Raw genomic sequence first — 12,673 nt, forward strand, 5'->3', positions numbered from 1 at the left:
TTTCTTCACTCTGCACATAGTCAACTGCACATAGTCAACCTGTGGAACCCCTTGCCAGAGGATGTGATGAAAGCTAGAAACTTTAACAGGGTTCAAAATAGAGCTAGATAAGTTGATGGAGGGTAGGTCCATCAATGGCTACTAGCCAGGATTGGTGTCCCTAGTCTCTGTTTGTTTGGAAGTGGGTGACAGGGGAGGGATCACATGAGGATTACCTGTTGTGTTCCCTCCCACTGGGGCATCTGGTATTGGCCGCTGTCAGCAGAGAGGATACTGGGTTGGATGGTACTTTGGTCTGACCCAGTACGGCCGTTTTTAAGTTAATTCCAGATGGGTGCAGAAATCCACTGCAGAGTCTCCCACTGAATTAGGCACAGGAAGCTCCTGCTCTACCTGTATGATGCCCACACAGACGTTTATGCTTAGTCACTTGACATGGGGCAGTCCCAGGGAGTGGAATTGTGTTCCCATCAGGAATAGAGTCTGGGCAGCCCGCTGAAGGGTACAGGGGGAAGGATGGAGACAGGTGACGTTTCTAATTGTTTAGTCAGACAGCCAGGATCGTTTTTATTAGGAGAATCTGGATGGGAATGACAAGGGAGCAAGGTCGAACGTGTACACTATCCACTTTGGTACCAGTTACAACACAGACTTCTAGCTATGCATACAGTCCTCACTGCCATCTATCTATGTCTCCTCAGAGCAGCCCTGTGAGATAGGGCAGGACTATCCTATCCCCATGTTTCAGAAGAGGGCTGAAGCATTTAGTGACTCGCTGAAGGTCACACAGGAAGTCTGTGACAGAACAGGGAATTCAAGCCGTGTGAGCCACATCCCAGTCCCGTGCCTTAACCACTAGACCATCTTTCCTCCTGTGTAGCCAGTTTTAAAGCACCTTGCTCATACTTCCACAGCACATCATATGGCCCACCCTTGACGTTACCCTATGAGAGCCAAGTGTATGTCTACACTAGCTCATTAGTTCAAGCTAGGTAGGCAAATGAGGGCAACCGGTGTTGCAAATGAAGCCTGTGATTTAAATATCCCGGGCTTCATTTGCATGTTCCCGGGCGCTGCCATTTTTAAATCCCCCTTAGTCCGAACTGAGGAGTAACAGTTAATTCAAACTAAGGAGTTAATTCGAATTAACATTTAACTGCCGCGTCTAGCCGTGGGGACTAAGGGGGATTTTAAAATGGCGGCATCCGGGAACATGCAAATGAAGCCTGGGATATTTAAATCCCGGGCTTCATTTGCAACTCCGGTTGCCCTCATTTGCTCACCTAGCTTGAACTAACGAGCTAATGTAGACATACCCATATAAGCAAAGGGCCATATATGCCACTGTGGCAGCTGAAAGGAACTTAAAGAAGGCAAAAAGAGCCCCCTAGGAATAACTGCTGTGCAGTCAAGCTCTCTGGTGTAGGCGGCAGACTGAGGGTGTGGCTGGTTGGGGCATGTCCCACTAAAGATATTCTATCTGGGTCTCCCAGAGCCTCTTCAAGGTCAAGCAAGGCTGTACCCCACATGGTGCTGAATGAGTCAATATGGGCCGGAGTGGCCAGTTAACATACCAGGCTATCTCTGGAAGGAGAGCCAGGCATAAGTGATCAAGAAACCTGAGACTGGGCAGGAACAGGCTGACTAGCATAAAGAGAGGAAGCCTGTCACAGAAGACGACTAAATAATCTTTGAAAGGCTCCAATACCTAGGTGATAAAAGCCTGAGTGTAATATTAACATGACAGAATAGGATACGGAGAAAAGGGGAAATTCCTAGGGACTGGAAACATGTGCTTATTGCCTCGGTGAGGGAACCCGGCAAGACGCACACTAGGTCTGAGGCATGCACATCCATTGTCCCGACATCATGTTTGCAAGGGCTGGGAATGGAAAGATGAGTAGCACACTCTGGCTATGTCTACACTGTCCCTCTCTTGTGGAAAATACAAATGAGGAATGTCACCACACTTCATTTGCATAATTAAAGAGGCTCATTTTTGTGCAACCCCCCCCTCTTGCGCAAGCGCTGTTGTTTCACATTTTTTTCCGAACGAGAGGGTTTTTGCACAAAAAGGAGCTGTATAGATGGCTCCTTTTTACGCAAAAGCCTCTTGCACAAAAACGGAGCCTAATTAATTATGCAAATGAGATGTGGCGATATTCCACGCTTCGCCTCATTTGCATATGTTTTTCTACAAGACAGTGTAGACATAGCCTTAGAAAGAAATGGGCTCAACTATGGAACATAAACTGGGTTCAGAAGGCACAGTGCGCCTAACCACCGATAGGCACGGCAGCACAAAAAAGCTGCAGAGAGAAAGATGACATGATAGTGAACCTTCCTAGAAATAGAAAAAGCGTGCAACGTGTTATGGAAAGAGGGGCTATTATATAAAGTGGCAACTGCAGGTACTGTTGGAAGACAATAGGGCTGGCCTTACCATGAGGCAAACTGAGGCGGCTGCCTCAAGTGCCAGACTGTGTGTGGGGGGGGTGTCATTAGGACCCAGAGTGTAGAAAATTGTGTCTGCTGCTGGTGCATATGTATTCTCTCTGCTCTAGATACATAAAGATGGTGGAGTGCCATGAAAGCAATAGAACAGGAAGAAGGCAGAATTGAGACCTTTCAAAGTTTTGGCCCAAGCGAGGGGACATAGGGGCATCATTTGAGCTCCCCACCTCAGGTGCCAAAATGTGGGCCGGCCCTGGAAGACAATACAAATGGATAAGGGATTTCCTACACAAAGAACTATGCAGGTCTGGTTAGGGAAAGCCTTTTCCACTGTGTATTCCATTACAAATAAAGCACCATGGGGGACTGTCATCATCCCAGCTCTTTTACACTTAGGGTGTGTGTCTTTGCAAAGGAAACCGAGTGCAGGAACAGGCATCACTTTATTTCCCAATAACCGTGCCATATGGATGAAGGGCAGACACCTTGGATGTGCCACCAAAAGAATCAGTGATGCACTTTAGGGGAGTACAGAATGAGGCAACAGATGGGGCTTTGAGTTCTCCATTGACTAAACTAAATGAATGATCTGCACCAGGTGCAAGATTCAGAAATGATAGAAATAGGTGACCAGCAGATGAACACAGTGGAAAAGGACAAATTCTTAGGTGCGATGTTTGATAACAAGCCCACCTGGAGGGACCTGTGACGCAGTGCGCTTCCTCCACTTGCCCTGAAGGGGTTAACATAGGCCAGATGGGCCAATTGACAGACTGGACTGCAGACCAAGGGACATGTCAGCGGAGAGGAAAACGCTAATGAAGGGAAGCTCACCTGTGCAGGAACAGGCAGGAAGGGGGTGCTGCCGGGAAGAGGGCTTCAGTCACTCTCCCTGGGACAAGGGAGAGAAAGAGATTTAGATCCCAGAGGAAGGTTTTGTTTAGCAGACTCAGTGGAAAGGGGTTTGGCCAGATGGGCAGAGAATGAAAGCTTGGGAGAGGCAACGTAGGAAGCAGACCAAGAGAGAGTTAGGAAGATTTGGGCGCTACAGACCTTAGCTGCTAGAGACAGAGCCCCTGGACTGGAACCCAGAGTAAAGGATGGACTTGAGTTCCTTTACCAGCTGTTGCATTAGTAGTCCAATCTGGTGGTCTTCAGGACCATCCAGGACTATCTATCCCGGTCACTGAGGGAGTAACTTAGCCAGGGCAGTGGACTTCTGGCTGCTGGAGAAGGCTGTGATGGAACTCAGAAGAGGAGGACTGATGTGACTTTGGCCACGGATGCAAGCCATGAAGACTGAGGAGCAGGAGAAGGGCCATATTGTGAGAGACCAAGATGCCAGACTGAGAAATCATGAGATGTCAGGCTGACAGAGCTAATCCCCAGACCGGACAGGAGGAGGAGCCCCTCGCAGAGAGTCGTGAACCCCACAACAGGACTATATTGGAAACATTATAGATAAGTGCAAGGGAAGAATCAACTTACTAAGGAAATGGTGAGACTGTTATACAGAATGCTAAATCAGACCTATTATTGAGTATGGCTACTAGGCCTTTAGGTCAGCATCGAAAACAAATCTGTGAAAACTAGACTGTATCCAAGCACAGACATTGCATATAACATGAGATGCCTTCCTTACCATGCCTCTGTGTCTATGCAGATAGCAGCTAGGGAAATGCCCATCTCTCTCAGAATGAAGCTCCAAGATTCAGCCATTAGGACCAAAGTACTAGGCAATAGTGAAGATAACACTAAGCTAATATATATATTAATTGTTGGGAATTAAGTGCAGACCAAGTAGGACAAAAACTCAAAATTCCTCAGTAAGGCTACGTCTAGACTGTAAGTCTCTTTCGAAAGAAGCTTTTTTGAAAGATACTTTCGAAAAAGTCTCTTTCAAAAAAGAGCATCTAGACTACAACCAGTACTTTTGAAAAAGCAAGCTGCTTTTTCGAAAGAGAGCACCCAGGCCGTCTGGATGCTCTCTTTCGAAAAAGCACAGTTTGTATTACATAGCGCCTTTTTTCAAAAGAGCACTTTCAAAAAAGGCATTCTTCCTCATAAAACGAGGTTTTCTGCGGTCAAAAAAACTGCCGCATTCTTTCGATTTACTTTTGAAAGAAGGCAGCAGCAGTCTAGATGCAGGGGAAGTTTTTTCGAAAAAAGGCCACTTTTTTCAAAAAAAAAACTGTAGTCTAGACACGCCCTAAGTAGGCTAAGGAAGTGCACTCACATTTTGGGCACTCACATTTGGACTCAAGAAAACCGTAAAACTCACTCATTTTATCTGTAACTGAGCTTTAGAGATACTGCTGACATTAACTTAGGCCCTAGCTTTGTGGCCTGCTGTCACGACTATTCTGTCTGACTCCTTATCAGAGTTGCAGGTGGTACATAATGGCAAGTCTGACAGCAGAAAGGATATACTTAATACTACTGCTAATAACCATAAGGGCACGCCTGCATGTGACCATGGCACGAGTCGTGGCACATGTAGGGACAGCTGGCAATGAACTGGCTGACAAAGAGGCAAAAAATGCTGTTAAGCACAAGCAAGTTCACATGAAGATCGCCCTTAAGCAAACAGGAATTTAAACATTTAATCAAAAATGAATTAAGGGAGGAATGGAAAGAACTGTGGGCACATGATGGAGCCCTGATAGAAGGGCAGGATTTGGACTCTACCATGGAGAGAGTCAGGGCTGGCCTTACCATGAGGCGAACTGAGGCGGCTGCCTCAGGTGCCAGACTAGGACCCAAAGTGTAGAAAATTGTGTCTGCTGCTGGTGCATATGTATTCTCTCTGCAGTACCATCAGAGGAGTAGAACAGGAAGAAGGCAGAATTGAGACCTTTCAAAGTTTTGGCCCAAGCGAGGGGACATAGGGATGTCATTTGAGCTCCCTGCCTCAGGTGTCAAAACGTTGTGGGCCAGCCCTGGAGAAAGTCTTAGGAAGTGCTCAGTGGAGGACAGAGTAGTGGAGAGAGATAAAGGGTGATTGACTGGAGTTTGTATACTTTCACTATGGGAATTTTATTAGGGGAACCAGAGAAGAGCCCTGAGAAATCCTGGGCCCTGAGAAGGGAGTGAGGACAAGGCCTAGACTTGGGGCTGAAGACCTTGTTAGAAAGGCAGTAGATTGTTTCTTTGTGTGACTCTGGTATCTCAGAAGGGAAGAGATTTTAAAGTGACCTGGCTAGAAGAAAGAGTTATTGGAAGAGACAGGCCACCAGTGACCTAGAGCCAAACACAGGGAGTATGAAGGAGTTTTGAAGACACTTGCCCCAAGCTTGGGAACTGAAAATCAAATCCTTTAACTTCTAAACTGTGCACATTCCCAGAACCCTGGCACCACAGGCATAGGCCTGACTTGTTAACCCACCAGGTGCTTGCTGGCCTATCCTATCATCCCATGCTCATCCTGCTCTGGTTTTGTCCTTACTTCAGTCCCTGAGCCTGGGAGAAAGTTCTTGACTGTGATAGTCCGTCCCAGCGCAGGGAAAGGAGCCTCCATGACACTTCTCATGAGGGGCTGCACCAAAGCTGGGGAAATCCCACGTCTTTTCTCAACCTCATCCAAGATCTGGAAGAAACAACATGAAACCACAGATGTATAAACAGGAGAGAAGAAGAGAGAATAGAACAGAAAGGCATTTACATTCCCTCCTTAATTGGGGAGGGATAGCTCAGTGGTTTGAGCATTGGCCTGCTAAATCCAAAATTATGAGTTCAATCCTTGCAGTGGTCATTTGGGGCAAAAATTTGTCAAGGAAGGTACTTGGTCCTGCTGTGAAGGCAGGGGACTGGACTTGATGACTTTTCAAGGTCCCTTCCAGTTCTAGCAGATAGGCAATCTCATTTAATTTAACCTAGTATATGTGGAGGCCACCAACATGCAGTATGGTATTATGACGGAGTGAGAGATACTAGCATAGAAACCTTGGGTGATACCCTAGCTCCATTCAAGTAAATGGGAAAACTCCCATTGACTTTAGTAGCACCAGGATTTCACCTTTACCTTGGACTTTCTTTGCTCTAGTACTTTTATTAAAGGGACAAGCCAATGTTTGCTGGTCCATATTTCTATGTAGTTTTCTTTGGAAATAATACAATTGCAAAGTGTGTGTAATTAGCGTGTGCTCCTTCTCCCAACACTATTTACAAGTCCCTCAAGTCTGAGCCCTTCACTTAACTCAACCTCATTCTTCTTTTTGTTTTGTTCTTCATTTTGTTTCCCTTCTGCCCACAGCCCGGGTTCTCTCCTCCTTTCCCCCGCTCACCTTCGAAAAGAGGTTGAAGCATCCAAGGCGGCTCACGATGCAGTAAACTTCGGGGAGACGCTTCCCTTTCCCACTGGGCTTTCAAGAGAGAAACACAAATGTACCCAAAACAAGGTAGTTAGTACAACAGAGGCAGAGAGCAAGCGACTGTATTCTCTGCACCTGCTGCTGTGCTTGGGACCGGATCGCTCCTGGACTGGCTGGTGAAACAAGGGGAACTTCCATTGTGCAAGCAAACACTAGTATGAGAGTGAGGGGGGTAGCCAAGGGCCCTGTGGGGAGGGTGGGGGGCATAAGGGCCCTTTGGGACCAGCCGGGGGAGTGTATTTTGGAGTGAGGTTATGGATTCTGAAGAGGAACCTTAAACTGAGCAACCTAGTGCTAGAGAGCCCCCTCTGCCATGCCTTTTCTGCTTCACTGAATAGAACATCCGAAGCCTCCCCCTTTCCAGTTAGTGCCAGAAATACAAACACCACAGAGGGTGGCTTCCCCCATGGACCCTGTTAGGGAACAGAATGGTGAATAATTACCAGTAGCCTTCTGCAATATCCAAACCGTCTACTCCCATCCTCACCAGTCAGGACAAAGGAGAAGGTCTCGCTGCAGTAGGAAGACCAGAGAACAGAAGAAAACTTGTCACATTAGGAATCAGACTGTACACAATCCCACGCTGCTGCCATCCAGAGAACACTTTACTCTTTTCATATCTGATATCTCCACCTTTCCCCTCTCATCCTCTCCAGTCTGTTCCCTTCTGGACTCTCCAGGAGAGTCTCTGTCCCCACTGGGTTTCTCTCTCTCTGCCTTCACAGTTCCCATGGTGAAGTGAATTGTACCTACAAACCCAGTGCTTATGGGGGGGGGGGGAGAGGAGGGCACCTCCTACCTGGCAAATTGGTAGATGGGTGCCCAGTCCTTAGCATCAGGAAAGCAAAACTGGGGAATGGCTTTCAACTGATCCTCTGCCTCTCGCATGAATTTAAAGGAACGCTCGAGCTAATGGAGAAAAGGAGAGAATGTTTTCAATTAGTCACGTGCAGATGGAACAGCTTCAAATATCTGTCCTGTGATAAATGAAGAGTTGGTGACAGAGACTAAGCTTCTGCCTGGAAGATATTAACATTGCTGCTCTGCTAGCTCACCTGACCTTCGGATTCTCCCCAGAATTCCCTTCACACCCACCCCACTAAACCCTACTTTCACATTTGTTTGTCCCTGCTGGGTCTCACTTCCCTCCTGTGAAACAGCTAAGAGCTTGGCAAAGGGAGGAGGCTATCCATGTGGGGACACGTATGCAGGATAAGGCCTGCAGCAGACTCCTGTTACCCCATGCTGGAAAATGCATGGCCACGTGTTTTTATTGGGTCCTGCTTTTCATGCCTCATCTCAAGAAAGACCTATTGGAAATAACTTTGCTCTCCCTGCAGTGACAGTTTTTGGCACCCTGAGAATAAGAATCAGTGGCCTTCTGCAGCAATACCAAGTTGCTTCCCTTTTTTTGTGGAGGAAGACTTTTCACATGCTTTCTCCTAGGGCAGTGGAGGATCAAATTAGCTGCTCCATCTGCATTCGAGAACATCATGAAGTTCAAGGAGGGCAGGGCAACCTCCAAATCCTCCATCCTATTGAGCAAGGGCACAGCAGGGGGTTAACTTGCACTACATTATGGCTAAGGCGAGAGCTCTAACTTCCTCGAGGGTCTCCTGTTTAGCCATAAATCCTGCAGGATGCTAGCCAGGAGGGTGACGGATTCCACATGGGGACGAACAACCTAAATGATGAACTGCTACACCAGTAGGCCTGGCACCAAACCTTTAATGGAAACTGCTGGGTGACTTCTGGGACATAGGCAGCTCCAGCCTGTTTCTTGTGCAGTGATACCACGACGAAGTATTCAAACAGCTGCCTCTCTTGGTACTCGATCAAGTCCCGCTCCAAGGTTTGGTACCGGGGGGCTTGCTTCAGGCGGGACTTCACATGCACGAGCCGCTGGCTGTGAGCTACAACGAGAGAACCATTTGACACTGGAATTGGCACAGAGCTCCCGCCAGGCTTTGGAAAGACCTACTGGGAGCTCCCTGTGACTGTAGAGCATTTCTGTTTCCAAGGGCTGTGTGAGAGGCAGAAACATTTGGAAGCTGCGCTCTACAGCTTCCAAGGGACAGCTGTAATGGCTGAGGCAGAATGTAATCCAAGCATTGGCATAGCACTGGCCAAAAGGCCATGGAAGGAGCGGACAAATTTGCAGGGGTCCAAATTGTAGCCCATGGGGTCTAGGTGGCACAGTGATTTAATGGGCAGGCCTTTCAGCTGGAGAGACCCCCACTGAATTCTGGGGGTGGGAGGCTATCAGGTGAAAGAGAGAGTTGCTGGGGTCATCAGTGTCCTGTGACTGATGGACAGAACACTGGCAGCACCTGAAGCCCAGAACGAGAGTCGCTGGGGAAAGTGCAGGTCAGAACACGGTCAGGCGCAGAAATGCCCCAGATAAAGAGGGGTGATGTGGGAAGCTATAGGCTAGAAGTGAAATGCATTGGCAGAAGGATGAGAGAAAACAGTTGTCTGGTGCCAGCCCATACTAGGCCTGAAGCTAATCAGAGCTCAAATTACTTTTATCTTTTAAAACAAGGAAAAATAGCAAAACTGATCAGCAGCCTGAGGCTGCCACAAGGTACAAACTATGGGACAATAAACACTCCATTTGGGAAAGTCATAAATTGCCACCCACTGGGGAGAGACCAGACAAGATTCCCTTGGAACTTTTCCCCTTGCAGTTTTATAGCGAGGTTCAAAGTAAATCTCCAAAAGTCCCCCATCCTTCCCCCCGCAAAAGAAGGAAAGTGGCAATGAACCGTGGGATGAGAGTGCAGAACACTTCGTAGCCAGGCATCCTGTGCTGCTGGGTGGCAGAGTGATGTCCCCACGTTTGACAGAGTCAACAGCCCATGATGCTGTACTGGAGCTGATCAGCGCTGAATAAAGTGAATGGAAACCAGAGCTCCGCCCAGGAAGCGGCAGCCCCTTGGAGACTTATGTGAATGTCTTGGGCCAGATCCTTGGCCCCTCATTTGGCTGCTTTGTGTTGCTCATAGATTCTAGCTGAACACAACTTAGAGCAGCCCTAAGTTACAGGAAATGAAACAATGTCTGGTCAGGACATGAGGGGACTGGAAATACAACTTACAATCACCTTTAATCCCCATCCCACATGCACTTATCAGGGCCTGGCTACAGATGGGGTTAAGGCCGCTTATTGTCTAAGGCTAAGCCTACACGGCCACTTTACTGCGCTGCAACATTGTGGCTCAGGGGTGTGAAAAAAAACACCCCCCAAGCACAGCAAGTTACAGCGCTGTAAAGCGCCAGTGTAAATGGATTCTCAGTGCTTTTAGCTACTCCCATCATGGAGACAGTTTATATAAAGCAATGGGGGATCTCTCTCCCAGCACTCTTGCCATGGCCATACTTTCACTTTAAAGCGCTTTAATTTTAGAATGTAGAATAGTGATAGAAATGTAGCCATATTAGTGGACAACAACTTAGGCAGGGATTCCCAAAAAGCACTGGCCTAAACCTGCTGCCCCTGAAGGTAACGGCAAGCAATTGTGCAACACGCCCTTTGGACTATGCTCATGTTGACACAATTGTCATTCTGCCTCTGACATCCTTCTTCACAAGCTTGTGATGTTTTACTTAACAAAATCTCCCCTGAATAGCCTCAGTGTCCAAGACAACCCCCACAACAGTCAGTTCAGAAACTCCCATTGACTTCCCTAGGAGTTGTTTTGGGCTCTCACGTGGCTCAAAATGAGCTTTTCCTGTGGTTCTGTGGTCTTTGATTTCTCTCTTTTCAAAGTGGAAATGATTCTCTTCTCAGGGGAATCACGTGCAAGTTTATGAGTAACCATCTCTTGTGCATGTGGGGAAGGCAGACTTGTCTTACCTTTCAGTTTCTCTTCAGTGTCACTATCCGATTCACTGTTCTCATCTGTAGCTGCCAGGAAACATGGAATAAAGACTGTCTAAAAATAGTGCACTTCTTATGGATGGCAGAATAAAACCAGGCTTAGCCACTTCTAGAGGCAGAATATATTGCACACAAAGGCTCTTTCTTCCCAGGGGTGCTCATAATAATGGAGTCTTAGCTCACTATTTCTGATACTGTTCTGTCCATTAGAGGGCATTCAGAAAAGAGCGATAATAGCAATTATCTGTATGAGCAGAAGGAAAAATCCAGAGCGTTTCAACTTTCATTCAGTTGATTGTATGGATATAACTGAGCACAACATTTGGATCTAACATGCTTATCTTGGCTACACAGAAACTTAATGGACAAGAGGAACAGTTAATTTCAGATCATATGTGTGATCCATCCTGTCCAGTATCCTGCCTTCAAAAGAATCCAGATCCAGATGCCTTAGATCAGGGGTGGGGAACCTAAGGCCTGGGGCCCAGATGCAGCCTGGACCCGGCCTGAGGCTTGGGTCTCCCCCACAGTACTGGGGAGCCCACGCTGGTGAGGGGTGGGTTTTGGGGTTGTTTTTTGTTTGTTTGTTTCTCACTTGTGTGCAGCCGCGGACTGATTTTATTGTGGATCAGTGACCACACCCAAAAAAGGTTCCCCACCCCTGCCTTAGAGGAAGGTGCAAGAAACCTCCCTCCCCCCATGGGGAATAATATGCCCCCATTAAGGTCTCCTCCTAATTCTTACAAGAGATTGTTATATCTACTACATATTTGAGAGAGTCTGTCTGTCTGTCTATCCACCCATCCATCTCTTTGTTCAAGAACTCCTCCTAAGCAGTAAGAGGTAGGACCACCAAATTTGGTCTACATCTTCCTCTTATCATAACTTACAGCAAGATAAGGGTTTGGTTGTGCCAGGAAAAATGGGATTGTGTCTCAGACAACCATACAGAAAAGAGACACACTCACCAGGCAGGGGAAAAGGGGCTGACTGGGGGTTCCCTCCACCTCATCCAGGACTGCCCCAGCCCTGAGCCTTCCACCCTCCAGGCACTTTATTCATACGGGAACATTGCTGATTGTTCCCCTTCATCAGGAAACAAGGGGAAAGTACATAGTTTGCTGCATTTCCCCATCTGGTCCTTTCACACTGAACTTGACAAAGCATTAGAAAACACACTGCACATCCCCAGCAGAACAAGCAAACCAGGCAGAATTCTCAAAAAGACTCAGCAGCAATATGCTTCAGCCATTGTTCATTCACCTTTCCCTGAATTGCTCTCCGTAGATTGGGACAGCCTCTTGACACGCTTCTTTCCCCTTCGGGCCTCATAAATGGCGTTGATTCTCAATACCAGCTGCTCAGCAATCAGGAGACAGAAAACAGGGTTACCACACTTCCCCCAGTAAGGGAGATGAAAATGTTATTGTTCCAGAGAGAATCTGCAGTTTCCTAATCCTGGCCAACAATCTTCTCATCACCACTGTACCCTAGAGGTTCCATAAACACTATGGCCCTGTCTACCCTTTGCTGACAATGAGTCCCCCTGGGTCTTTCCTGGACTAGTTCTTTCCACTCCAGGGGATTCAGAACAACAGATCACCAGTAAAGATTAAAGTGTTCTCAACACTTGTTACAGAAACCATGTTAAAGATCTACTTAGGATTCGAAAACCTACTTAGATTACCGAGAACCTTAATAAAAAATGCTATAGACACTTTATACATTTTCCACATGGGAGAAATCAGTGCTAACTGATGCCACTGTTACAATCAGCATTTTAAAAAGGACTTTTAGTTAGGGCTGTCAAGTGATTAAAAATGAATCCCGATTAATCACTGTTAAACGATAATATAATATCATTTATTTAAATAGTTTGGATGTTTTCTACCCTTTCAACTATTTTTATTTCAATTACAACACAGAATAGGAACTGTACAATACTCACTTTATTGATATTTTAAAATAT

At 46.8% G+C, this 12,673-nt stretch overlaps 1 protein-coding gene across 3 annotated transcripts in view; it reads right to left on the minus strand.

Moving 5' to 3' along the window:
* The window catches only part of DENND2A (DENN domain containing 2A), an 87,334-nt gene that overhangs the window by 21,694 nt on the left and 52,967 nt on the right, over nucleotides 1-12,673 (minus strand). For 2 of the 3 annotated variants that reach the window (XM_075939756.1, XM_075939755.1), the window contains exons 7-13: nucleotides 11,968-12,061; nucleotides 10,681-10,731; nucleotides 8,550-8,737; nucleotides 7,624-7,733; nucleotides 7,268-7,337; nucleotides 6,738-6,815; nucleotides 5,900-6,040 (exon numbers count right to left, since the gene is read on the minus strand). In XM_075939756.1, coding sequence (XP_075795871.1) covers nucleotides 5,900-6,040; nucleotides 6,738-6,815; nucleotides 7,268-7,337; nucleotides 7,624-7,733; nucleotides 8,550-8,737; nucleotides 10,681-10,731; nucleotides 11,968-12,061 — 732 coding nt within the window. The remainder of the gene's footprint in view (nucleotides 1-5,899; nucleotides 6,041-6,737; nucleotides 6,816-7,267; nucleotides 7,338-7,623; nucleotides 7,734-8,549; nucleotides 8,738-10,680; nucleotides 10,732-11,967; nucleotides 12,062-12,673) is intronic. The other variant, XM_075939757.1, reaches the window with a different exon arrangement.

Source organism: Pelodiscus sinensis, chromosome 1 (genome assembly GCF_049634645.1).
Source record: "Pelodiscus sinensis isolate JC-2024 chromosome 1, ASM4963464v1, whole genome shotgun sequence".
In the NCBI taxonomy this organism is placed as follows: Eukaryota; Metazoa; Chordata; order Testudines; family Trionychidae; genus Pelodiscus; species Pelodiscus sinensis.